Source organism: Aethalodelphis obliquidens, unplaced genomic scaffold (genome assembly GCF_003676395.1).
Source record: "Aethalodelphis obliquidens isolate GAN/ISIS:26980383/991018 unplaced genomic scaffold, ASM367639v1 scaffold25, whole genome shotgun sequence".
Lineage (NCBI taxonomy): Eukaryota > Metazoa > Chordata > Mammalia > Artiodactyla > Delphinidae > Aethalodelphis > Aethalodelphis obliquidens.
The window spans coordinates 6,556,181-6,584,095 of NW_020837969.1; the positions used below are offsets into that span (position 1 = coordinate 6,556,181).

The following is a 27,915-nucleotide window of genomic DNA, read 5'->3' on the forward strand; positions in this document are numbered from 1 at the left end:
ATAACCTAAATAAGAATGACAAATAAAGGTTTTTCTCCATATTAACTCTGATTCTTCCATCAATACTAACCCCTGACACGTATATTCCTATGGTTCCCTGTCAAACAGAAGTTACGCAGCTGCGAGAAGGAAGATAATTGTCCCAGATAAGGCGATGGTATCTAGGCCTCTGCCCTTTACTGCCCGGCACTTATTCTGTCTGCTCCGAGAATGAAAACACGAGGGTCATGCAGGGGAAATGGCTGTTTCCCAGGAAAGGAAATTGCCTGAAAACACATCTGGCAAAGGCTTTTTCTCCTCCTCTGGCAGGCAGACACTTATTTTAACAAAATATACATTTCCTCACCTCCTGTAAAGGTGAATTCTATGGAGCCAATGCCCTATTCTAAGTGGACGACAATTTTCCTCTAAACAGAACGGGCCAGCTATTTTATGGCAAACGCTATGTGTGTTTAATTGCAACTAGCACAGGGAACTGTGCTAACCTAGGCATCATACATCATTTTAGAAACTATGTATTCTCAGAGGTATATCACACTCTTGCAGCCAGCTACAACAGATGAAATTAAAGAGGCAAAGAAAGAAAAAAACTGTCAACGCCAGAAAATCAGAAAGGTGGCAAGAGTGGATATATAAAGCACAACTAATGCAGTCAGACAGGAGGCTGGGTTTCCAGAGATTCCGTCCTCAGGGAGCTCAATCTGACTTCAAGTCTGCCTTGCTGTGTGCACTTCTGAGCGGACTATCCCGCTCACATATGCCACGGGTCCAGGATACTGAAGCGGGCATGTGGTGGCCCAGCTCAGGTGACCAAAGGCCACCAAAGGTCTGGCAGTGAAATGGGTTCTGTCTCCGGGGTGTGTGTTTGTGCAGCACAGAGGCGACAGCCAGCGTCTCCAAAGAAGGTTGATCTTTGCCGTGGTAAAAGCGGGGTAAAGAAACCCACTGCTTTAAATTCTCCTTAAATCCATGAATGTAAAAGAAAGGCACAGGCAAGTCTGACGGAATCCTTGTCATCTTGCCTCACGGAGCCGTGGTCTCCACGTCCATCGTAGGGGCAAGGCTTACCTTCCACGGCTACACGTGTGTGTTGATATTTACGCTTTTACTCTTTTTCCTGTTTTTACAGTAACTTTAAGGGGCTTTCTCTTTGGTACTGTTTTCAAATCCCACGGCTGGGGACTATCCTTCTCAGCCCGCCAGACTCAGGGTTTAATACCGGTTCCGCACGGTCAGTAGCTCTGGGGAGAGGCCGCACCAACTCTTCTGAGGAACGGCTCCAGACGCCACCTGCGGTTCTTCAGGTTCAGTTCGACAAACATCAGAATGTAGTGGAAAGGGCTCTTCCGTGAATCACCACGGAGGGAGCCTGCTTTCGGAAGCTGAAATACTCATTTTTTCCTTTTCCTTTCCCCTTCCCCTCTTCCTTCCTCCCTCCCTCCTTTGCCTTTCTTTCCTTTTCGCCCATTGTGGCTGCTGCTTCTTCAGCTCTCATTAATTGCTGCCCACAGTTCGGAAAAAAAAAAAAAGGAGTAAGAATAACTTCTTCTTTAGCAACAATTTTATGTCCAGTGAACTTCCTAATGGTTTCCCCGTGCACTGCACACTAAGTTGTAAACATGTTGATCTAATTTAGCCAATTTTAAAGAGGCCGGAACAGGGAGGCAGATGAGTGAGATGCCTCTAAACCCCCGCCAGCCCCAGCCTGCCAGGGGCCTGGAGCCCCAAGCAGCCCGACGGCCTGAAAACGGCCAAAACCCAAGAGCGCCCCAGCCTCACCTCGTGGGGTATTTTGGCACTGAGGGCTCCTCCTACATCAACGCAGCACTTTCCAGAACTTAAGCCCGTGCCGGCCCTAGAGCTGGCTCCAGTCACTGTCTCCAAGGCCTGCGGCCAGTGGTGACAGGACGGCGGTCACTGCGCTGCGTGATGGTGACCGGGCAGGTGTGAGACCGAGTCCGGGGACGTGCCCAGATGCGATGCAGAAAGACCCTGGCACAGAACGTCAATAGATGCGGGAGACCAGCGTGCCTCTCCAAGCACGTCTGAGTGGTGACCCCGTCTTTTCCAATTAGCTATGGGCTTTCAACGGGGACAGCTGCCACTATGCTGGCTCCTCAGAAGGCAGGAACGCCCTCAGCCCCGCCTCCCCGGGCCAGCCGGTCCACCTGCAACGCTTCGTTCGTCCAGCCGTAGACGTATTCCGGTAGATACTGAGTATTAAACTGGCTCCCTGGAAAGAGCAGAAGCCACGCAGGCCTCCCCAAACCCTGTTCGGTGCTCCAGGCCTTGGGGGCTGCCCGACTCTGCACTGCTTTACAGCTGGCCCATATCTTGGTTTCTGGTGTCCAGGGCCGCCCTTACACAGAGAGAGCCCCACAGGTGGCTCTGGGTGACCTGGAGCCTCCGGAAGGTTGGGGTCAGTTGGATGCCGTGATCCAGACAGAAGTGGACGCACGTCGACATCTGACCTACATTTTGGGGGCCAGGACCAGTGGGAGATGCGTGGGCTTTCGCCACCCGTTAAGCCTTCTGTTCAACAGGGCACTGAAGCAGAGGGGCCTTCGTCCAAGTTCTCTGTAAGGCTGACCTCTTGCCTTCCGGGAACAGGGTCCCGTGGCCTTTTTGGTACCATCAAATGAAGATTTACCTCACGACGGCAAAGCGTCAAAGGAGAACTTGAGGCCGCGCGTGCTAAGGTGACTAAATGGGAGCCTCCGAAATTTCAGCCGATGACATACAGTACGGGGGAGAAAACAAACGTTATTAAGAAAATAAACGGCACCACACACAGCTGTTCGGCAGAGCTGTTTAGACAAAAAAAAAAAAAAAAAAATTGGTTGGGCAGGAAGGCAGCTTTGGGGAAAGCTGTGATAATATTTCTCGTTTTATAGCCCCATCTGCCTTTAGCGGTCCTGTCAGCAAGTCACTGAACGAAACTCAAGATTCTCTTTGAAACTGAACAGCTCTGAGAACCACAGTCAAGGCTGTGTTTAGCCTCCATCCCTAGGCCTGGATGGAAGTGGCCTGCAGCTGCTGGTTGCCTGGCGCTTAGGAAACAAACAAGTATGGGGGGCGGGCCTGTAACCGAGGTGGGGCAGTCTTCCCGCCGGTCTGCCCTCAGAGCCCCCGCTCTGCCCCCGTCTGGGGTCTCCCGCTGGTTCTCCCACGTTGGCCACAGCGGACTGGCGCATCTCCTCTGCGCTTCCTCAGCGACGCCTCGTTTCGGCCCCGTGCCCAGCCCTGACTACGGAGGCATCGGCTTGTGCTTGGGGCCCTGCCCGCGCTGGCCCTGCACAGGTGGGATGTGTACCCTGGGGTCAGTTCTCCTAGTGCATCTGCCTCGTCTTACAGTTTAGATCCAGATTCGAAGTGGCACCGCCTTTGTGGTCAAACGTTCCTGCCCCTTCCCTAAGTCCCTTTTCCTTGGCCTGTCTCACACTCCTCAACTCTTGAAGAAGCCGGGCGGTGCTCGAAACGTGGGAGGCTCCCTGTTTACACCGGCTGTGCCTTGAGAGTGGCCTTGCAACCATGTCACAGCCCCTGGCGACTCCCTCTGGTTGGCCGACTACAGCCCGTGGTCCCTTTGGAACGGCCCGTGAGCTAAGAATGGTTTTCACATTTTTAAAAGGCTGACAAAAATCCAGACACTATTTCATGATGTCAAAATTATAATAAATTCAAATTTCAGTGTCCACGAATAAAACTCTGTTGGAACACAGCCACCTCCCATCGTTTGTGGACTGTCTCCAGCTGCTTTTACGCTATGACGGCAGACTCGAGTCGTTGTGACAGAGCCCGTGTGGCCCGCAAACCTGAAATATTTACTATCTGACCCTTTACAGAGAACGTCTGCCAAGCCCTGGTCTAGCTAGAGCCTCCCCCCAACTCCTGGGTAAGAATTCCCATTTAGGGGCTTCCCTGGTGGCGCAGTGGTTGAGAATCTGCCTGCTAATGCAGGGGACACGGGTTCAAGCCCTGGTCTGGGAGGATCCCACATGCCGCGGAGCAACTAGGCCCGTGAGCCACAACTACTGAGCCTGCGCGTCTGGAGCCTGTGCTACTCAACAAGAGAGGCCGCAATAGTGAGAGGCCGGCGCACCGCGAAGAAGAGTGGCCCCCGCTTGCCACAAATGGAGATAGCCCTCGCACAGAAATGAAGACCCAACACAGCAAAAATAAATTAATTAATAAACTCCTACCCCCAACACACACACAAAAAAATCCTATTACAAATCTGGAAAGAATACATCATCAGATTTAGCACATAGATTATCCAGTGTCTATTAGTAGAGTATTTAAAAAAAAAAAAAAAGAATTCCCATTTAGGTGCCTCCAAAGAGCACTGCTCACCACACATCTGGCCTTGAGAGGATGAGTAAGGAACATCCTAGCCAACTGCCTGCAGGACCAGTGCCCTTGGAGGCGATGCTGCCTTCCTGCTGGGTGTTCTCACCACAGCCCGTTGGTGAGGGGGTCTCCCTCCCTCTATTTGCTTATCTATGTCTGACACTCTGTCATGTTCCCCAGTACCCAGAAGACAAGGAGTATTTGTGGTACACGCTCTTCCTGTGGCTTCTTTTTAAACCACCATATCTGCCTGGGAGGCAGATGGACGATTTTTAAAACCACATATGCAATACTAATGCCTAATACTATGCGCTTTCAAACGAGGGAGAAACTTAGAAGAAAAAAGGCACACCCCATGTTTCTGCTTCATGTTCAGCCAGAGAATAACACAGTTATAATATCCGATGGTGCAAGAGCTGATTTTCATGTAATGGGAAGTGCTGATAAAGAAAGGAAAGTAGTATTCCTAAGTAACATGCATTACTCCATATCAATATAACTCTAGAGGTGCTACTGAGAAAGAATCATCTCATTTCACAAGTAGGGACGTTGAGGCTTAGAGAAGTTAAGCATTTGCTTCAGATCTCAGTGAATCAGGGTTCTAACACTGGTCCCGTCTTCAAATCCTACATGCGTCCGCCTACAGTTAGTAGTCTGAACGGGTATATCTTCTTTAATTCGTTCCTTTAGTGGAAACCATGTGCCAGAATCAGGTTCTAGCTTTCCTGAGCCACTGAGCCCTTTGAGAGTCTGGGGAAGTCTACAAACCCCTTCTCAGAAAATGACACGGGCTGTTTTATTTGGAGATTAAATAGCAGGATCTTGGGATAGATCAAATGACAATGTAGTGCTGAGTGCACGTAATAGCTTGAGATATCGTAATAAAAACATCTGCAATTCCTATTTGTGAGAAAGCCATAGCTATTGACCACTGTTGTTTCTGACCTATTCACGGCTAAAAGAAGGGCTATATTTCAGTGAGACTTCAGTGAAAAATAAAGATGTCTTTTCCTGTCAAAGTTCGTGGACCCCAGGAATTCTGTCCGGGGACCTTGGGTCAAGAACCCATGCTGTGGAGGTAACCTCGGAGCCAGGCCGTGCACAGGAGGGACGTTTTTAAAGGTACAATTATTAGGTCTCTTGAAACAATTCACTATACAAATCTCAGTCATCCAAGAATTAAAATCATAAAGTCCCCTGAAATCTGATCTTGCACTATTAGACTGACCCTGGCTTTATGGATGGATGAGGTCCATCAGGTCGGTGCTGAACAGGCTGCCGCTGCCTGGAGAGAAACCTTGTGCACTGAGGCGTTAAGAGACCACCGCAAGGGCTCCAAGCCGTCCCCCCGCCCCCGCCGGCCGCCTCCTTGCACAAGCTGGCTGGTGAGTAAGCACACTGTCAATCTTCGAAGCGTTAAGCTTTAGCCATTGAAGGAAGTACCCTGGAGGGTTTATGGAGCCACAGAATTGAAACAGAAAAATCTTGGGAGCTAATGCAACCCTTGAATTTGACAGATGAGGACTTTACAGCTTAACTAAAAAGAAGTGATTTGCCTGAGTCCAACACTGAGCAGGACTGATGCAATTGATCCCGGATAATGTGTTACAAAATGACGGGATCTGAGCAAATCCTGACCTAAGGAAGGAGAAGTTTAGGTATGCCTCTCTCAGCCTCCTCTTATTTAAATTCTGATTTCTCCGTGGATTATAATTTAGCGGGCCATTAATCAGTCCAGTATATTTTAAGTTTACTTTGAATACTGAAGTGGATATTTTGCTTAAAAGATGAAATGTCAGAGCTCAGAAACTGACTTTCCTAACACGATTTAATAAAGCGAGAGGCTGCTATCCCACTGTTTTAAGATGAAAGTTTTGCATACTTGGCTAATGGTTCACAAATGAAGTGATACCCACGAAACTGTTCTCCCTGTGAAAAGGCAAAGCGTTTACCAGAGCGAGACCTCTTCCTCTTTGTTTGTAATAACAAAAATAAACCAAAGTCCTGACATATTTGTAGTATTTTTATTCCTAAAGGAAAAAACAGGAACTTTCATTGTACTTTAAAGTGATTGCCCCAGATATTTTACCAGCTTAGCACTGTAAAATCAGTTTCAGACACAAGAGACCGACAAGCTCTCTCTAGGAAATACTCAATTAGGGTGGTGCCTCTGAAATACCCAGGGGTCCTGTAACTGATCGCTTTTTCCCAGAGGGTTTCTGCAGCATACAGTCCTGGTTGGACAGTACACATCAGGCAGAGATTTTTCCTGTGGCCTGGCTAGTGACCCCCCTACAGGAAGATAACGGACAAGCCGGGAGGGCGGAGCAGCCAGCTACACATGTCTGGCTGCTGTTATCAACTTATCATATAAGGAAAGGAAAGTGATTGATTCGGATCCTGACACCGCAGAATCTGGGGGAAGAGAGACAAAGGAGCATTGAGGCTGATCTGTAAGGCGAATGCAGCCCTCACGAGGGAGGATTATCCTTCCTCCTGCGATCTGACAGTTTGCTGCGGGACCGGGGAGAAGACGGCACTAGAAATCAAGGTCACTGCTGGGAAAGGAGGGAAGAGGAGACTTTCACTGATGGACCCTGAGCCATGGCCGCAGAGCCCCGTGTCTGAGAGGGCAGCTTAGCGCCCGGGAGTCTCATGCGCCTTGAAGTTTGCTGAGCTGGTGGTTTATTACCGACAGAAAGAAAGAATGTGGCAGCTTGTTTTCTTTACTCTGAGCTGTGATCTGCTCTTAGCCGCAGCCTATAGCAACTTTCGGAAGAGCATGGACAGCATCGGGAAGAGGCAGTATCAGGTTCAGCACGGCTCCTGCAGCTACACGTTCCTCCTGCCGGAGATGGACAACTGCCGCTCGCCCTCCAGCGCCTACGTGCCCAACGCCGTGCAGCGGGATGCGCCGCTCGACTACGACGACTCCGTGCAGAGGCTCCAGCTGCTGGAGAACATCATGGAGAACAACACCCAGTGGCTCATGAAGGTAGGGAGCCACCACTCCCTCGTGCACAGCTCCGACCGGCTCGGGCTGAACAGCCAGCCTGGAGGGGCGGGAAGGGGGGCGATGAGCGCGGGAGAGAGCTGGTGGCTGACGCCTCTGAATGAGCTGCCACTTGCTGTAGTCTGTCCTGCCGCGTAAAGTGGTCGGGGGTGAAAAGTGACAAGGATTACTGGAAGGGAGTGCCAGGATCAATGGAGGGAAGTCTCTAAAGTCAGGACTCCTTATGCACGGAGGAAGCGCACTTCTCTGCACAACGTGTAGGCTGTTTTGTTTGTGCAAGTACTTTCAACTCGGTGATATCCTTTACCAGGGACGTTATAGAACCGGTTGCAGGCACGGGAGGGAAGCTGTGAGCAAGGGCAGAGACGGAGCCAGGAAAAACGTGACAATCACGTTAGTTACTGATCCATAACGGATGGAGTGAAGTGCTTTACCAATTTCCTGAATTTATTTACTAAAATAGGCTGGGGCTCTTGGTAAACAAGAGGAAATTAAATAAAGCAGACCTTCCATCTCTCAGAACCTGGGGGGCTTTATCCCGAGGGTTTGTCATTTGTCGGTAGGGGTGGGTTTTCCAAGCGTCCGAGGGGATTGGGCGCTGCGGCCCCTTCAGTTCCACCACGGGCTTTGAAGGTGACCCCTCGTGGGGCAGGCGTGCAGGGCATTTTGCTGCAGTTACACCGTGACAAGACGGTTGTGTTCGCAGGGTTACCGCGATCCCACTGTTTCAGGCTTTTTATAGAGAGTTTAACTCAAATAGGACACTGAAAGCTCAGTTTTGCTTTTACAAGCCATCGTTTTCACACGTAAAGCTATTTATACAAACCCCCAAATCACCCTGGAATTTTGCTTGATGTGGACTCGATATATTCTGCAGGAGGTTTAGACAAATTGCAAGAAATAGATTAATCATTAACTATTACAATGACATCACATCACAGCGCTTACACAGCAGAGAACGTGACGGTTTAAAGCCATATGGGAACTTTAACAACAAGCTGATTCCCCTCATTCAAAACTTTGCCCCTGTCTTTCATTTCACCATAAACCTTCTGTCAGGACACCTTATCTTAATCTCAGAATAGATCTTGGCTCCGAATCTGTGTTTCTCATTAGCTCTCCTACCTTCAGAGAGGAAATGACCAAGTTATTACTCTGGTCCTGAGCTGAGATGAATGAAAGCCCTCGGCACTGCATTCAGTATAACAAGAGGGGTCGCTTCAAATCAAAGAACAGAAAACAACAAATGCACATCAAAAAGACTCGCCCTGTAATATGAAACTCATCAGTTGTATCTGTAAGCACTATCCCTTCTGAGCAAATTCTCCAGTAATTTCTTTCTTTTCCTAAGAAGTCCCCTGTGGTGCTTTTAAAAATCTCCTAAAATTCATAGACGTGCAAATAATATTGTTAAGCTTAAAAAGTATGCAGCAACACAGGTTCGAATATTTGGAAGACAAACTGTATCCTCAACAGCTGCTCACTCTGACTTCCCATTTCTCCCTGAGTTGTCATGCCCCCCATGGCACGGTTAATGCCAGGGCTGACGGCCACGGTGAGAGATGAAAGACACGTCATTCGTAGTAAACATTCTAATCTGCCCGACTGGTAAGTCGTCTCGTAAAATAAACAGTCGAGGAACACAGAAGAATGTTTTGCCAAATCAGGACCGCTAAATTGTATTTGCTTAATGAAGCCCACATTAGGTATACCTGAAACTCCATATACAGAGCTCGTATTTCTTTCCTAGATAAATAACCCCCTTCTTTTCCATCTCTGAGATGCTGTTTAAAGAAGGAAAAGGACAAGGAATTCTACATGAGGTGACCAACATTTTTTCCTTTCCAGGTTCAATCAGTAAATATTTGAACAGTAGCACAATGGTATTTCTGAATTCTTTCTTTAGCCATCTAGCTAAATGTCACCAAGAATGACTTCATGTTTATCTTTTCACGGGCTCAGCACCTGTCCTGTGGGCCTCTTGGGAAACGTGCACCTGAGAAAGTCAGTTTGTGCTCTCACTTGGCTTACTGGCCTCTGGTTTGGGAATGAAAGCAAAAAAGCAAACATGAAACCCACCTGAAGTGATTCAATGTAACCTCTCTGCTTGTTTTTTATCCCTGTGTTTTGTCACCTGTGATAATAAACACTGCTTTTCTCATAAGGGAGAAAATAATATATAATGGGACGATAGATAAGCCACAATGATCAACATCACAATCAAACCCCTATTGATAGATTATGACAGAAAGAAAAAGCACCATTCTGTGTTTTGCATATTTCCTTTTCTTTAGGGCTGCTTTTTATGATTCCGTATTTCCTTTCTCTCCCTGATCAACACTAAAAATGAGAGGGGAAAAAAAAACACAAAACACTTTTAAGGTTTTAAGAAAACTTGTCAAGAAGGAAAATAAGACCAAGTTTCTGGTTAACCTCAGGGTAGATGAGACGCATTTCAGCGTCTCAGTGGTTAGCATCCGTCAGGAGCCTGGACTAAGAAAGCTGTTTCGCACATCATCAAAAGATGCCACTCTGCCCCTTTAGTCTGCCAGGCAGAGGAAGTGTCAGAATTCTGAATGAGCGCAGAGGGACATGAATGGAGCAATACAGGGAAGGCTCACTTTCTGGTTAGCGGTTAAACAAGGACAAGATAAATCGTGATAGTTAGGACACCAAATACACCACAATGACCTAAAAAACACTATAGGTCACATTCCCTTGCCAATCCTGCAACTATTGCAAACCCCTGCCCCCGTGACAGTAAACACACTTTATTAAAACTGACAAATAACTTAGCAAAATGGATTGTATCTTGCTAGGAGACCAGATTATTTTTTCCCCCGATCAGAAGAAACAGGGAAAGGAAATAAACAGTTATTTCACACTGATGAATACTTTAAAGTTATCAACAACTGCGAAGTCTATTGTGCTTTAAAACAGTGTTTTGAAAAATAAAGCTAATGCCTGTTAAGTGGATGTAAACATTTCCTCGTAATCCTACTTATTATTTTTTTTAACGACAGAAGCACAGGCTGGGAGCTGTAAACCTGAATTGAGATCCTTTACTTTCTTTAAAATTAATAATACTATATCCTTTTAATAAAGTAGGAGAAGTATTCATCAGCTGATGTATAGGGAACAATCCAGTTTTGCTCCTAAAAACAAAACTGTTGTCAATGGGAAAAACTGATGGTGAGAAGCTCAGATGAACTCAGACTGTCAGCCCCTCCCCTACCCCTGCCAGGGACTGATTGTGTGTGTGTGTGTGTGTGTGTGTGTGTGTGTGTGTGTGTGTGTGTGTGTGTGTGTGTGTGTGGTGGCAAAACACTCCTTAGCTGTATATCCAAACAAACAAACCAGAGCTTGGTTCAAAAAAGGAAAGAAAAAACTTCCCACTGTATCCACAGCTGATGTTCTACTACAGTATTGGAATAAACCCACCATTCCTGTACTGCCTTGCTGTCTCCTGAATCATGAAACATGATTGTGTTTAGTGTTAGAAGCAAATTCTGTGCATTCAGATAGGCTGATTAAACCTTCTATTTAAGACTGCAAGAAGATGATTACTATTGTTTAATTATCTATTAATATCATTATTGTAAGGAAGGCAGAGATGATTAAAGTTTCCCTGTGGTAGGAGAAGTACACATATTTAAGGTTGGAAAATGCAAGTTTAATATACTGATGTACGGTGTATAGTACAATATGTGCGTACTACATATATTATATAAGATATGCATATACTATATATAGTTTATATTATATATATATAGTATATATACAGTATTTGTTTTCCATGGTCAAGTGGCCTCTGCTTACTGAACGGGGCTGTCTGACATCCCGTTAACTCTGCAGGTGTCACACTGTGGGGAGATGAAGACTTGCCTGCAATCACGAAGTAGGAAGTGGGCTTGTGCATACACCTTCCATCATATCTGACTTTCTGTTTAGACACTAGATAATCCATAGAGTCTCCTTACTGTATTTTGAAAATTGGTTGATTTTAACCAATATGGTCCTCTACAGTTTACAAACAGGTTGTACTCCAGGAGTTTATCTGTAAGCCAGTTCCTGTACTATATGGAACTTGAAGAGGATACTAATCTTATAAATGGTGATCAGATGCTCAAGGTGGCCCATTTTTTTTATGGACTAAAATAGTGCTTATTTTAATCCATAAAATAACTGAAACTCTGTATATCTGTCATTCAAGAACAACAGTTCCAATCAACCCTACCACTATATGGATAACTTAACAATAACATAAAAATATGAGAGTAATATATGGGCCATGTAAAATTACAAAGTCAAACCTTTAAAACAGTAGAAAATAGGATGTAAATTCTCCTTCCCCTTAAACTTCAGCCCCTTTCTTCAAGATGAACACTTAGAGATGTATACTAGCCCTTTACTGTGACAAATTTAATATCAAAATGAACGAATTTCCTTCTTCTTAAAACCTGTACAGTGGTATTATACAGTGATCAGAATCTTTTTCTTTTCTTTTTTTTTGGCTCACAAGTGACATGAAAAGAGGTTGAAAGAAAGATTTTATTTAGGGGAAAAGAGCAAAATTTGGAAGACTAAGGAAAAGGAGAATATGGATTAAAGGGGTGTGTGTATGTATTAGAGAGAAAAGGAGACATGGGGGGAGGGAGAAAAAGGAGAGACTACCTGTGATGGAATCCATCACCTGTCAACACAGGAAAGGGGGCAGTAAATGGGATGGCTATTTTGACAAAAAGGAGGTGGCTTATATTGTTCCATATTCTGGACACCAAATGGTACCAGGGCCTGGACAGCTGTGGATTTCCTGGGTTGAGATCAAGAGGGTACAGGCATGAATCATGAACATGCACAGCTTGTTTCCAGATCAGATGCTCATAGTTTGCAGAGCATCTATATTACTTACTGATAATGACAACTCATCAAACTATTCTCTGTTATAGTAACTATACACATATATGCTTATAATAATTATAAATGTATACATACTTATTATAAATGTATACAAAAAGTATATATTATATAACATATACACATCTATACCTATAAAATATAATTCATGAGTCATATACATGTCACATATATACTAAATACTGTGGATTGTGTAGCACTGTAGTATGTATTTATTGAAAAAAATCTGAGTATAAGAGGACCCGTGCAGTTCAAACTCATGTTGTTCAAGGGTCCACTGTGTATGTGTGTGTGTGTGTGTGTGTGTGTGTATATTTTTTTTTTCTCTTTTCACTACATCCTTCTTTGACTTGAAGGAATATTTTTCTTCTAAATTTTTCTAGAACTTTTCTGATAAAAAGAGAGCCACTCAACTTTCCAGTGACACTTTTATCACTAAAGCAATAGTAGTAAATGGGGGATGGCAATCAAGTGGCACTGAATAATTTTAAAGCGCTTTCCATACCTTACCTCATTTAGTCCCAGAAACACCTCTAGAACACAGACATGGTGGATATAATCCCACCTATTTTAAAATCACTCATGAACACGGGTCAGGGAATATCAGTGTGCTCTGCAGTGTAGGAGTCTTGCATGGGTCCCAGAGAGGAAAAACAAACACAGAAAAGCACGCACATCCCTCCTCTGACAAAGAGCAGACTTTTCCATGGGGCTGGAAAGACCGCAGAAAATCACTGGGAGAAGTGTGAGTGAATGTGAATATCGCGTTATTTCTTAGCTCATTAACATAAATGAGTGAACACTGCTCTACCCCTCCCACTCCTTTTGGGGTGTTTCCAGTTCAGGGCAGGCGTCACTGAAGTTCATTTATTTGTTCAACAAATATTTACTGAAGGCCCATGTGTGCCCAGGCAGTGCTCTAGGTGCTTGGGGCGAAGACAAAGACTAGGGTCCGCCCTGGTGGGGATACGCGGCATTACACCACCACATCCTGTTGGAACACGTGGGTCAGAAGGTGATAAGCGCCCCACAGAACATCAGGTGAAACGAGACAGACGAGCGGGTGCAGGAGATGGGAGTGTTGGAGGGTGAAGGGAGAGAGGAGCCGTGCCAGACAGTGTGGTCACTCCGCTGAAACCTCTTTTACAAAAGGACAATCAATTGAAACTACGTGAGAATGGTCATTTTTCCTGATCACCAAAGTCATCAGTGGATGGTGGATACTGCAGGAAGTAACACATATACAGAACACCCATTAAGAATATTATGTATAATTCTAGCATTCTGAAATAAGCACCTTACTACTCAGTACATAAATACGCCTGTACAGGGATGACTATTTTAAAAACATGCTGGATATACTATAACATTATATACACCTATACCTATCTGATAACTTTTATCTATTTTATTAACAATAAAAAAAGAAGAGGGTCTGAGAGGTTAAGTAACTTGGCTGACATCCCAGGTCAGTAACAGAGGCAATTGCCACCACCTGTGAGTCCTGTCTTAGGACAAGCACAGGTGTTCTGGGGCACAACCAGGTTGCGGACAACCTGGTCATCAGGTAACATTCGCAATCCTTCCTATGTGGGGTTGGTGCCAAAGCTGCAAAGAAAAAAAAAAAAAAAGCAATCGGGAATATCCTGTGTGTAAGGTAATCACATGAAATTCCACTCTGTAGTTCAGAAGAGTAAAAGCAAACTATATCATAACCAAGAGAAAGTATACAAATTCTTACAAACCATACATACAGTAACAACCCTTCTCTGGAAGTTGACTGAGGGTGACAGCCTGAATTTCCCAGTACCACCTGAAAGTCTAGGCAAATAAAATTCAGTCCCAGGAAAGTAACGTGTGACCTGCCCTACCTTCTATTTGATTTTAAAAAACAACTAGGGTGTATCTCTCATTTAGCGTTCTACAAATAGATATAAACAAAAATACCTTGACGTCATGCTGTTAATGTTTAAAATGAGAAAGTAATGTCAAGCTCAACAATTTGATGTAAGCTTTTGATTACAGTAAAAAAAAAATTCATGGTACTGTTTCAGAATAAAACTTTCAACATTTATCAGGATTAAAATGACTGTTTTATATACGGTTTGAAAATAAAGGGATGAGCTCTCCTCAGCCACCTGAACTGAAAGTCAGGTGTGCTAGCTGTCTGTCTTTAAATTAATACTTTAATTAGATATTTTGCCCATGAAATCACCTTTCTTTCTTACCCTAATCTTGGCATGCACCGCTGACAAAAGGTGTTAGATGCACTAGAAATCTCTGAGAGGTGGGCCTGATCCTTTTACCATCATCACCCCTTCAACCAGCTAAAACCGTTATCCTGGCAATTCAACTAGAACCTAATGAAAACCTCTGAAGGACCTGCCTGGGGGTGGGGGTGGGGTGCCTGGCCGGTAATTACTTTCCTCCAAAATCAGCCTCATTCCTTCCTTTCAGCACCCTTTTACCCGGCTGAGAATTACTTTCAGAATCTTTCTATCAACCTGACAACTTAACACTACCAAGTATTCACTTCCAATGTTTAACACTTAAAAAACTAGCAACCAAGCAGACTAAGTGTATACATTAGGAATATAACCTGTCATTTAAAAAATATGTGACTTTATATTTTTTCATGGACAATAGTGATTTTTAAGGGAAGAGAGATTCAGATACAGAGGTCTTGGGAAATACACTCTTTTATTGTGTTGACACAGTTTCCTAGAGTTTCCCATGGCTTGTGTGTGTGAATATTCACAATAGTTGTGGGTCTTTTAGGTAGAGAATATTAATGAAGCCTTGAAAGGAAGCAAGCGCTCAACCTCTCCATTCCTCGGTTTTGTTACATTCTATCTAGACCATATTGACACTTTCTCACATATTAAGTCTTCTTGATGTGAGAGGGACTATTCCACCCGGGTGACTTAATCTACTGATTAGCCTGCTGACAAAACCTGCCACCGACATCTCCCCATCTTAAGATAAGTACTCAGGACATACGTATTAGCACCTTCATCATGACAGCTCCAGCAAATTGCGGGGATGAAGGTTAAACCGAATTGTGGGTCAGCCTCTGTGTGTCGCTAATTAACATTTAGGAACGGTCTGAGCATGCTTCACACGGGAGACTTCCACTCTGGCCGCCAGAAGCACACCTTGGTGGTTGGGTTCAATAGCAAAGTTGTCTGATGTCATGAACCCTCAGGAAGCAGGCCACGCTCTTTGGTATATAACCTGCTGAGTCGTGTGGGACTTGATAAGGACAGTTAGTCTGACAGTCTTCCTACACCAGGAGCTGCCCCCTTCCCTCTGTCTGAGGAGCCTCTGGGGCCCTCAAGACCACCACCCTGAAGGAAAAGGATAGAGGTGAAAAAAACTGAGACCATTCCAGGGGTTTCATTTCTGGCCCAGGGCAGCCCCAGGAATTGAGCCAAACTAGAGCAAAGGGAATGATGTGTTCCTGCTCTCCTGAGCTTGGAATAAAGGGGTTCTATACCAAAAGAAGAGATCTCCTGGACACACTTGGTCAGATTCCAAGAAATCTAAATCTAAAAGAAACCGTGTTTACGCGTGAAGTCCATGCCATCACTGTTAACAAGCGTGCCTTTGGGCGGGCTTGTTATTTTCCTGCGTCTCTGCGTCTCCATGAAACAACTATATAGCCAGGGAGAGCTGGCTAGGTTAACTGGTGCAGTCTGAAGCTACGGAATGCAAGCTTTTCATTTCATTTGTTCCTCCTTATATGTAGCAAATGATAGTTTTATAAAAAAGACTGAATTGTGTAGAGCAGTTTTAGGTTCACAGCCAAAGTGAGGGGAAGGTACAGAGATCTCCTACATGCTCCCTACTGCCCCCCACATATACAGCCTCCCCGTTACCAATGACCCCACCAGATGGTACATTTGTTATAATCGTCGAACACACCATCACCCAGGGTCCACAGCTGATAATTAGGGTTCACGCTTGGTGGTGTACATTCGATGGGTCTGGACAAATGTATAAGGACATTGTATCCACTATTACAGAACCATGCAGAGTAGTCTCACTGCCCTAAAAATCCTCTGTGCTCTGCCTCTTCATCCCCACCTCCTCCAACCACTGACAACCACGAATCTTTTTACTGTCTCCATAGTTTTGTCTCTTCCGGAATGTGGTATCGTTGCAACCACACAGTATGTAGCCTTTTCAAATTGCCTTCTTTCACTTAGTAAATGACTTTTTTTTTTAAAGCATGATTAACTGTACATTTGTTTAGTGACCCCTTACCTTGATTATTCAACTAAGTCATTAACCAGCTAAAACCCTCACAGTGTACCTTCAGAAACGTGAGGTTTTCCTACCCACAGCAGGGACCTCAGGGGATTATTACGTGTTTCAAATAGGATGATGAATGCACAAGTGTGCTGAAAACTGTAAGATGTCACAGTACTCAGGGACTGTCATTATAATTAATTTTAATAATGATACCAGAAACATACTTATCAAGTTCTGTACTATTATCTCACAAGAAAGATTGTAACTCCACTCAGTCTTATCAGGTTAAATGATCTGACTGTATACCTCAAGGCACATCTTCACTCTGTAAGACAATGAACTTCCTTTCAACATGGAAAAGGACAGCTGCTAAGTGTGCTTGTAAAAGGTCCTGATTATAACAGGTGACTGAGTACCTCTCTGTAGAAACGCTCAGCTCCAAAATCGTACGTGGCATCTTCTCCTAAACCACCCTACTTGTGCCCCCTTGTGCTTGCAGGTAATGCCATGAGCCCATTAAAACACTCAGACTTTACGGTTAAACTTATTATTATCACTTCAGCTTTCAGTAAGCTACGAGCAACGTTACTCTTCCGTACGTTCTGTTTTTATAGAAGACAATGGCAGGAACTATATGAATATTAAACAGTGGGTGGTCTGGGGTTAACTAGTCAACCTGCACATCTTGGTAGAAAAGATTCAAAATTCCTAAGAGGTATCGGTTCCTCTGGGCTCCTGCAAGCATTTTCTCTGCCATTAGATCTGTAGAATCAACAAGATATTATCAACTCTTGTTTATTTGCTGGATAATTATAAACATTAGTCTGAAGATAATTCAAGAATTCTTTTGAGTTTTATTAACTACTATCTAGTCTTTGGAATCTTGAAAAATGATTACATACAGATGTAGCTTCAAATTTCTCTAAGCAAAATGGTCTAAGTTAATGGGAAATACTTGTACAAAAATGCTGCTGGAGAGAAGATATTTTGCTGAGTAACATAAAATAATCAGATTCCGACCACAAGCCAATTATCTATGTTGAACATTTGGTTTTTGTGTATGAAATTCCTTATTATTTTTAGCTACTAAGGAATAGGTTCTTAAATTTCCTAAAAAAGTAAAATAAAATAAACTTATTCAGTCTTAATTCAAGAAAGTATTAGTAACAGGAATTCCTGACCCGAACTGGTTTTAACTTAACTTCAACAGTGAAATGCTCTTAAAAGCAGTGATGGTTGGGATAATTATATTACAAATTAAAGAATCAACATTAATCAGAACACCACCCCCTCAAAAACAAGTGTTCATTTTGGGATGTGTAATTAATTGTCCATATTTTCCAATATGGTTCCCTTCTCGGTTATGACAAGCACAATAAATCTATATGTGCTTTCCCTCTAATTGGACGATGTTTAATATGTATCGTTTATTTATTGCTACGTGATTAGCCTGCCCTATGCCATTTAGGTTTTACAGTTGTAATCTGATAGTATGCTACTTTTCCTTTCCCTTCTTCACCTGAAATACCACTACCATTAAAATAAATGGTCTCTGGATGAGGGGAAAAAAAGGATAAAAATATCTGGTGAATAAACAACTCCCTCTACTTATTTGGGACCCTTTCTCTATCCATTTCAATTTTAAGTGATTCAAAATCCTAAACCGGGAACACAGGTCAACCACAGCAGCTGTGGAGATAACCCAGCTGTGGAGATAACCCAGATAACCTCACCTTTTCCCAAACAAGGGGGGGCTTTCGACTCTACTTTGACACCAGTGTACTTTGCTGGTTTCTTTAAAAAGTCTATAGACTTCTTGCAAAAAGGATACTGTTCATATGACAGCAGTCACGAGAGTTCAAAACAGAGAAAGCCTCTTTCTCCCCTTTGTCGTGGTGTAGTTGTTACTGTAAAGTGACAGAGGCAGGATGCCGCCGGTTGTCAGGATAGCAGCTGGTATTAACCAGGTGCACATGATCTGGTGACATCAGCTCGTTTAATCTCACGACAGTCTACTGAAGGTAGATACCCTGTTCTTTTTTGAAGAAACTCAAGCTCAGAGTGGTATCAGATGGCAGAAAGTCAGCAATACTAGGATAATTTCTTTATTTCCGAGCTTCTTATAATAACACATCTTTTTGCGTGGAGCACTTCACGGTGGCCCCCTAACACCTGCCATTCTGATACTATACACAACGGTCACACCCTGAGTGTGTCCACCGCCAGGAGGAAGAACAAATTCTGGAAATTGTGAGAAGACCAACTTGGGTTGATGTTATTGTTTTCACTGACCCCGGGGAAGGCTGAAAAGTGTTGAGATGTTGAGTGACTTGCTAGCTTCCAGAGATGTGAGGTTGCAGAGCAGGGATTTAAACCCACGTCTGTCCTGTTTCCGAGCACTGTTCCACCTCCTTCCAGCTCTGCTTTCTCACTCTCAGGACTGGAACCGAGGCTGATACACAGAACAGTCTCACCCGGATGATTCGAGCCTCCATAGGAGGGCGACGCTGCACAACTGGCAGCTGCCGTCCTGTGGCATCTCGGGACACAGCAAGATGGCGGCTGCTGAGTGTGCAGACAGCGGTGCACACGTGGCTCCGTTTTCAGACGTAGGGCGGGATTCATGAATAAGCAAGTGAATGAGAAACTGAAATGTAACTCTTCCCAGGACAGCCCTGTCGGAGTAAGGGACGGGCAAAATAAGAAGCTTGGAAGAGCAGGAACTCAGTCCATTCACCCATACACCTCTGCTCCCCCAAACACTTGACTGGACCAGGTCAGCCCTTGCTTTTCATTTACTCAGACGCTGGCTTAGACATGCCTCAGACTCTGAGCTGGCTCTGTTTCACGGAATCCAGCACTTTCTTCTTTTTTGAGGTATAACTTAGAATAAAATTAACAAATCCAAAGCGTGTACCTTGATGATAGATGTACACACCTGTGTAATGGCCACCAGGTGGCTCCCTCCTGCCCCTCCCACCCTATAGCCCCTCCTCTCAAGGCTGGCCTCTATTCTGTCCTCTGCCACTACAGGTTAATTTTGCTAAGTTTTGTACTTCACGTAATTGGAATACAGTATGTATTCTCTTTGAGTCTTTCTTAAAAATTATTATTTCTGTGATTCATCCATGTTGTTGTGTGTATTAAAATGTGCCCTTTTCCACTACTGTGTAGTGTTTCATTGTAGGAGCGTGACACAACTTACGTGCCCACCGCACTACTGTAGATGGATACTTCCGTTCTTTTAGGGAAGCTGACACTTCTCAACTGGACAAACCCAAGTATTGTGTATTGTCTTTCTTGTATCTTTGGAACCTGTACAGTTGGATTGACTTAAAGCTTCCTTGAACGATTTCCAAGACTAATCTACCTTCTAATGAAATCTGCTCTTCAGAAAATATTCCATACGTTGCAGAGTGGTCTTGGTGTTTATTCCTGAGGTGCTCAGAAAGGACTTCTGAGGAGTATTTTAAGTACTGCTCAAACATAATTCCGTCAAGGTTACAATGGGAGGCTGACAAAGAGATAATTAAATAGTACAGCAGACACCTGAGGAAAGAAGGAGCCGTATAAACATTCAATGGAGAAGAAAGCCTGGACATAAAATACAGGCCTGACCAGTACGACCTGCCATTCCCTCTGGCCTTACCTTCGCCTCTCCCTTGACAACACCCTCTTTTCCAGCATCAGAGAGAGACGGTGCGAAACAAAAGCATTTTCCAGATTGGCGCTTGCTTTGGGAGTTTTCCTTTCTCAAATCTTTCTAAATGGTATTACACTTTAACACATATGACTTACGGTCATTGCTATGAAAACCCATTAGGTGTACTTTCTGCATCATGGGGCATGTCAGCTCCTCTCTCCACGTGGGCGGCCTGATCTTGCTTCCTGAGCAGTTATGGGGACCACCAAGACCACAGCAACGGGGCCATGAAGAACCAAGAGATGCTTCCCTGAGGTCGGCCGGAGTTGAGCTAGTGGCCCCCAGGGAGAAGGATTAAGATGAGGGTTCATACCCCAGTTCTGAGTTTCCCATTGTCATTTTCAGGAGATTTCCAAGGCTAGCATGGACTTTTCCCCCCAAAGCCAATCACATTCCTGGAGACCAATGGTTTAGGGGTTCAGGAACAAGTAAAAGAGGTCTACACATACCACCTGAACGTGCTGGGATGCAGGATAGGCGTTTCGGGAAAAAACCTTCACGTAAGTTCTATCTTTGGCCTCCTTAAGCCAAAATGCTCCTAGAGTCACTCCAGGAGAGGGCCAAGATTCCAGTGGAGCCAACCACTCATAATCTGAGTCCCAAACAGCTGCCAGAACTCCAGTGTAGGTCCTTCCACCGAGGGGACTCAACAAAGACGCTAAGCCACAAAGTTTAAGCTGGCGTGTGGACCACGTTAATTTGAAACCAGATTTCCACGACTGAGGGAAGCTTTCAAGAATTCACTACCACTGATCAAATTAAACCGGCCTGTAGGCGTCAAGACCAAATCACAGCAGTGACCACAGTGATTTCTGGTTAAAAATGGGGGTAGGATGACTCATATTTTGATTGAAACAAACAAGCGAACCCTGACAACAGGGAAACTTCTGCCGCCGCTCCCTGCTCTCCGAGCCCTCGCGCCTCACTCCCACTTCCTACGTGAGCCCTCGCCCCTCGTTCCCATCTCCTGTATGAGCCCTCACTCCCCAGCTGCACGTGCACGTGAGCTTGTCGTGCCCACTGATTGCTCAGTGACACGTGGATCTGAAGTGACGCGTGTGAACGAGTGTCACGGGACTCTGAAAAAGACAAGGTGCTATGCTGCACTCTCACACACCACCCCTCAGAAAGCACTGGCTGATATAAATACACGACCCCCTAAAGATGAAGCAAAGTGAGTCAGCCATCCTCCGGTGGCTCAGAGCGATGCTGTGGCCCCTCCCCTCACTGACAGAGAAATCTCTCTTAAAATGATTATTTTTTTTCCCCTTCAAATTGTGAGTAAAAATTCAACATTGCAGAAGAAAAAGTCAATCCTGAATGACATGCTTTTTATAACTCATGGCAGCGGAGTGAAAGGGGATAGGAATTTTCCACTAGCTTCCATTGGAATGGACGTGCATGCAAGGCAGCAGGGTTAGGGAGACGGGGCAGACCTACAGAACTGAAACTAATTATGGGAAAATGACTCAAGTCCCTCGTACTTTTACCACAAGCGTTTGAAGAATCACACTGAACATTTGGTGTTCAAGTAAGCTGGGCTTCTCCGTGCGCCATAAAACTAGTTCAACTTTGAACGAATGAGGGTGGCAAGCGTGCAAATTGAAAATTACACGCAGAAATGGACCACGTTACTTTTGTGAGACTGGCACGCATTCGGTACTTGCACTACACCACCACCAACACATCGGCCTGAGGCAGCCACGCCGTCCACAGAACACACGCACCGTGTGCTCTAAGAAGCTTTCTCCCCCAGTGCACGGTGCTTACAAAAGTTGTTAGCCTGAAAGCGGACACCGGGCCGAACGACAAGCTCGCGAGAAGCGTGGCTGTTTTTCTGAATGGTTTCTGAGGTTGGGAAACTATTCAAGTACACGTCTTGATCAAGATCTTATATGATTTACTAAGTCTTTTTGATTTACTGGTTTTCCAATAAATATTATCAAATCATAGGGCAATTAAAGGCAGTATCTGGATTGGGCTTACACCCTACCAAACGCAAGGGTCCATACAGGATGTTCTAAAACTCAAGTAACCCCAAATACTTATGGACTCTGTTTGCCAGTTAGGCACTGCCCAGCTCCTCAAACTTCGGAACTGGGTCGGACACTGCCACCCCCATTTTAAGTTCCATGCTGACTCTTGCAGTGCTCTTGCTTGTAACAACAGCAAACCACTAAAAACCCAGCTTTGCCCAGTGGCACCATCTAAGAGTGTTGAAACGGAGCTACTTTGGGCTACTAATTCTTCCAGTAGCTGACAGATGTTAAATATTGTGGGATTTCCCTTGAATATCTGAACTGTCCCGTGTTCTTAGGAGTTTGCTGCAGGGACCTGGGGAGGCGTGGCACACAGCTTGGGAACCCTGATTCACTTGTCCCATTTGATTTTCAGACGAACGTAGCACAGCACGCATTTATATACTCATTTTACCAATGAGAAACCTGAGGTTAAAAAAGCTGACCTGGTAGCTAGTAAGTATGCAGCTGAGCCAGGATTCACACCCAGGTGTGTCTGAGTCCCAAAACCTGTGGCATAATGATGGCCCTACTACAGCTTCAAAAATCACACATGTCACTTCTCTCCAACCTGAATCCAACACAAAGCTACTTTATTCAAGTTTTTATAATGCTGCTGAAAAGCAAGAGCTGCTTGAATTGGAATAACTCTAAATACAATGAAGTTCAATAGATTAATTCATTTATTTTACTTTTCTCAGAGCAATTTTGTATTCATCCCAATGGGTAGCACAGCTATTCAAAGGATAAATCATTTTCTTCCTATACTTGAAGTCACTGAACTCCATCAAAATGCAACCCATGACTCAGACATTTATTTATTTATTATTTATTTTTAGACTAATGGGAACTGCATGAATTCTTTCTCGGTCTTCCGAGAGCAAATGCCGTTTATGCTTGACCCGGAAAGAACTGAGCTTCGGAACGTTAAATTACTAATTTACCTAACTGAGTACTTTTAACCCTCTTTGGGCAGCTGGAACGGTTTAATCTACACTCTCTGCAGACAGTCACTTTAAAACCACTTTTTCAAAGTTCATGTCTTTAGGCAGTACTTAGGTACAACCAGAGGAAAGATGCAGACAGAGGTAAATAAAATCACTCAGAGTAACTAGGGTTGTAGTGTCACGGCAAAAGTTATCAAACATTTCATTTTTAATACCCTTGCCATTAAAAAAATTTTTATTGAGGTCTAAAACACAAGAAGTGTATACAGTGTACTAACCTTAAGTTGACAGGCTCGTGAACTTTTAAAATATGAATTTGTGTAACTAGCGCTGGGGTCTAGATATAAAACATTTCCCGCACCCAGAAGGTCCCCTCATGCCCCTTCCCCATGAATAATCTCTCTTGCACACGCCTAAACACCTCCCAGCCAGAAACCATTATTCTGACTTCTGTCACCGCCCACAGGTTTGGTCCACTCTTGAACTTGATATAAACGGGATCATACAGGAGGTGCTCTTTTGCATGGGTTCCTTTTGCTCCACAGGCTGCCCGCGACGTGTTTAATTGTACCACTGATCTGTTATTTAAAACAACTGAGATGTAGTGCACTAACATATCAAACCAGTCCCCATGGGGCAATATTTACAAGTCAAAATAATAGTCTATTGTGAGACAGAAAGCAGTGAAAAGTGCTCACAAAGGAATATTATTTAGCAGTTTCAATTTGGTATCATATGCTTGGCCACAAAACATTCCCAATCCTCATGATTTGGGCAGCTCGACAGGTTTTATATTGAGCAAGTTAGTATGTAAGACAGGTTCATTTTATGACAAGGTGTAAATCTATATGGGTGCCTATTTATTTATTTTAAAAATTTATTTACTTATTTATTTTCGGCTGCGTTGGGTCTTTGTTGCTGTGAGCATGGGCTTTCTCTAGTTGCGGCGAGTGCGGGCTACTCTTCGTTGTGGTGCACGGGCTTCTCACTGCGGTGGCTTCTCTTGTTGCAGAGCACCGGCTCTAGGCGCACGGGCTTCAGTAGTTGTGGCGCACACGGGCTCAGTAGTTGCTCCGCGGCATGTGGGATCTTCCCGGACCGGGGATCAAATCCGTGTCCCCTGCATTGGCAGGTGGATTCTTAACCACTGAGCCACCAGGGAAGTCCCTGGGTGTCTATTTAAATGGATTGCTTCTCAGAGTGAAATTTTATTCAAAAATTAGGATGATAAGTAACTAACCATGTAGAAATATAATAATGTGCATTTAAAGTGACATCTTCACTTTATGGCCAAACTTTGCATCTCTATCCTTACTTAAGCACTGGAGAGAAAGTGACTTCCCTACACATGAATGACATGCCGCTGAAACAAACGACTGAAATAAACTGCCTCTAAAAATGAGTCAGAAACAACACCGTCCCTAGAACTGGTATTGCGTAAAGAGAAGACTGATACAACATACATTTTGTAGCAAGACACTCTTATTTTGGGTCTGGAGGTCTTGGAAGACGTAATTAGAAGGTCACTGATTTGTCCAAAGTCATCATCACTATTTGCAGCTCCCGGTGGAGGTTCTCTTCTTGTGGGACCAAACTTCAGCCGTCCGCAGCTCTGAGGGCCTGCGAGCCACAGCCAGATGGGGGACATGTGTAAAGCTTCCCCATGGCCTTCCAAAGTGAACTGCAGTCCCAGCTGGACTAGCAAAATATTTCATCGGTGAACAGTAAATACTGTGATATATACTTGATACAGTCATCAAATTTCAGATCAAGAAATAAAGATGAGTTATAATTAGTAAAAAAAAAAAAAAAAAGCTGTACTATTCTATTTGCCGCTTAGTTTGCTCACTGAATATTGTTCTGCTTTTGTTGCATTGTTTTCGATTAGAAAAAAATTTTTTTTTCTGTTGATCAGGTTTAAAATAAGTGTTAAAATGCTTAAAAATGCATTACAGCTTTAAAGAGGAATCTGCAAAACAGCCTAATTAAACAAATAACCTGTATTTCTAATGTGAGTTTAAAAAGAGGACTGATCACTTTTAAGTTTCTTTGCTTTTGCAAAGCGTAGGCAAGTAATACGATTCCTTAAAGTATGCGCACACAGGCCACTGAATTATGTAAATAAATATAAAAATATGAAAACTTTTATAGCTTTAAACCCTTGAGAGGACTGAACCAGAGGTCAAATTAGAGATAATCTAATATATTAGAAGAGGTAAACTCTCCCTCCTTAATGCTTCAGAAAAGCATGAACTTTAGCTGCTATACAATCATAAAATTAAAAAAGCTGCAGCTACAGCTTTATGAACATGAAAAGCAAAATGAACACACTTGTCTAAATATTTCCCAGCGCTGTTACTGCAGCAAGTCTGACGAGAGCGTGATGCTGAATGAAGCTCTCCATTTCCTCATCACACACAAGGCACCGTCACACACACTCGGCTCTTAGAAACGTCAGTCAGTGGAGAGAGCATACACATACATGTTGTATCCATTTATTCAAGTCCACTGTAAAGTAGACAGAATGGTTTTGGGGCAAGAGAACATGAACAGTTCAAAAGAGAGCTACCAGCCGTACCGAGAAAATACCGTAAGAACACATTTTCGCGGATGGTGGGTCAGGAGTACACCGTCATATACAAGGGATGGAATACTTGATCGCTGTTTTCATGCAAATCAATCTAGTGTACTTTGGGCACCCTCCAGTAGTATCCTCGAGGTCTCTCCGTTGGAATTCTCTCCACCTTTTGCTAGCAGAGGAGATAAAGCAGCAGAGGGGCTTGGCTGGAGTCTGTTCCGCTGTGCGGCGCTCAGCAGGGCGTGCAAGGCCCAGTTCTGACATTTCTCAAGCATTCCCATCTGCATTCCCAACGCCTCCCCCCATTCTTTTAAAGAAACAACACAAGCTTCCTGGCTTCCTTATAAAAAACTAGTTTGTCTTGAAAGTATCTTCAAGACAAAAATCATTTAAATTCTTTAAGTCTCTTCCCGTTCATAGCCATCTAGTATAGTAATCATGACAGTGTACCTTTATTTCATGTTAAAAAGAGAAAAAAAAAAAAAAAAAAGAGAGCGAGAAAAAAATCTGCTTTTGCTCCAAAGATGATCACACTATCTTGTCCCTAGAAATCTACCCAGGATTTTTGCAAACCCACAGAATACAGAAAGAGCAGAAATGGGACAGGCATAAATAACCTTTGTGATCTGAATACTTCATCACAGAAGTGAAAAAGTAACATTGTTAACACTTGGTAGCAAAGTTTTCGGGTAAGCACAGGTACACCAGTGCGGTGGTAAGAGTCCTGGACTGGGCATTGGGTCACCAGGGTTTTAATTTTCACTCCGCTACCAGCTAACACTGTGATCCAGGTCCTAGAACCCTCATCCACATAATGAGAAAGTTCAGCAATGTTACTGATTTCCAAAGCCTTCCTCCCCACCCAGCTTCTGAAGGTCTGTCACCCCACAGCCAGGTGACAATGGATGGATATATCTGTATCTACATTTATCTCCACAACTGAGGACATATGTATGTCCATGAATATACACATAATGTTTCAAAAGATTCTGCCTGCCGCAGAAAGACACTGAAATAATTTACTTACCTTATTTTTTTCTCGGTGCACCTTAATTTCAGACAGGCAAGAACACTTTAGTTTCATTAAAAAAGAAATCCTCGGTATACTGTAATCTAAATTAATCAAATCTCGTTCCCAGAGCTGAATTTCAACGGCTCCCATGGTAATAACTGACAATTCAGTTCCTTTTATAAACGAGAGAACAGTCGTATGTTCCCTTTCTACCTCTGTAGGAAGCATCACTTGCATGTCCTAGGCTGAGAACAAATATCCCAGGCACCAGACCAATGCAGCAGTCCGCAGAATGTCCTCTGTGCCGTCGGGCATTTGCGGAGGGTGAAGGACGTTCTCCCAACTGCTTTGGCCTCTGCTAAGCTCATGTTTCACCTTCTGCATATGGCGATCGGTGACCGTGGCCTCGGTTTTGTCTCCGGCTCCACCCTTTCTCCAATCTGTTATAAACACTGACACTTTCAGGAGAGCTGCTTTCACGGCCGCCCTCTCAGCAACGTTACCAAACTGCACATGCCAGGGCTTTAACCCAATGATCCCACACGACCTGGGGCCTGGAGCCGCTCACCTTGGCCTCACCTCCCATCACAGCACAGTCAGGTCCACGGGGCCGCGGGTGAGGCTGTGAGTGCTCCGACCTGGGGTTTCTGCTCTGTGAATGAGGCCCGGGGTCGCCCCCTGCTCCCAGGGAACACGTGGAGACATGGCCAGTCCTCTGGGCCCTCCTCTGCCAGCCAGTCCCACAGGGAGCAGCCAGTGGGCTTCAGTTCCCCGGACGCCCACTTCCCGCCTGACCCCCAGCCATGGGGACGCCGGTGCACCCGCGGGCCCCTGGGGCACAGCACGCAGCTGGGGAGCTGATGCCGGGGTCGCCCTGCCCCGCGAAGGATGGGAGTGCGCTCTCTCTTGCCCCAGGCGGAAGGTTCTGAAACACATTTCCTACGGATCCTCAGAAGGTCCTGTGGGATTTCTCACCAAGGCCACAGCGGTGGTCAAGGGTGTCCACAGCGTGTGTGCCGGCCTCCTCCACCCAGCTTCCCTCGCTTGTCCCCCTAGGCTGCTCCCTGGGACCACTTCCTAAGTAAACTTCCTGCATGTGTGCCTTTGTCTCGGGCTCCGCTTT

General features: G+C 44.5%; 2 protein-coding genes across 4 annotated transcripts in view; one reads left to right on the top strand and one right to left on the bottom strand.

Annotated features, from left to right (window-relative positions):
• The window catches only part of MCPH1 (microcephalin 1), a 228,826-nt gene that overhangs the window by 67,265 nt on the left and 133,646 nt on the right, over positions 1-27,915 (bottom strand). The window lies entirely within an intron of this gene.
• ANGPT2 (angiopoietin 2) overlaps positions 6,034-27,915 on the top strand; it is a 57,750-nt gene continuing 35,868 nt past the window's right edge. Inside the window, exon 1 of one of the 2 annotated variants that reach the window (XM_027122539.1) lies at positions 6,034-7,345. In XM_027122539.1, the coding sequence (XP_026978340.1) occupies positions 7,058-7,345 (288 nt within the window). In that variant the 5' untranslated portion in view covers positions 6,034-7,057. The remainder of the gene's footprint in view (positions 7,346-27,915) is intronic. The other variant, XM_027122540.1, reaches the window with a different exon arrangement.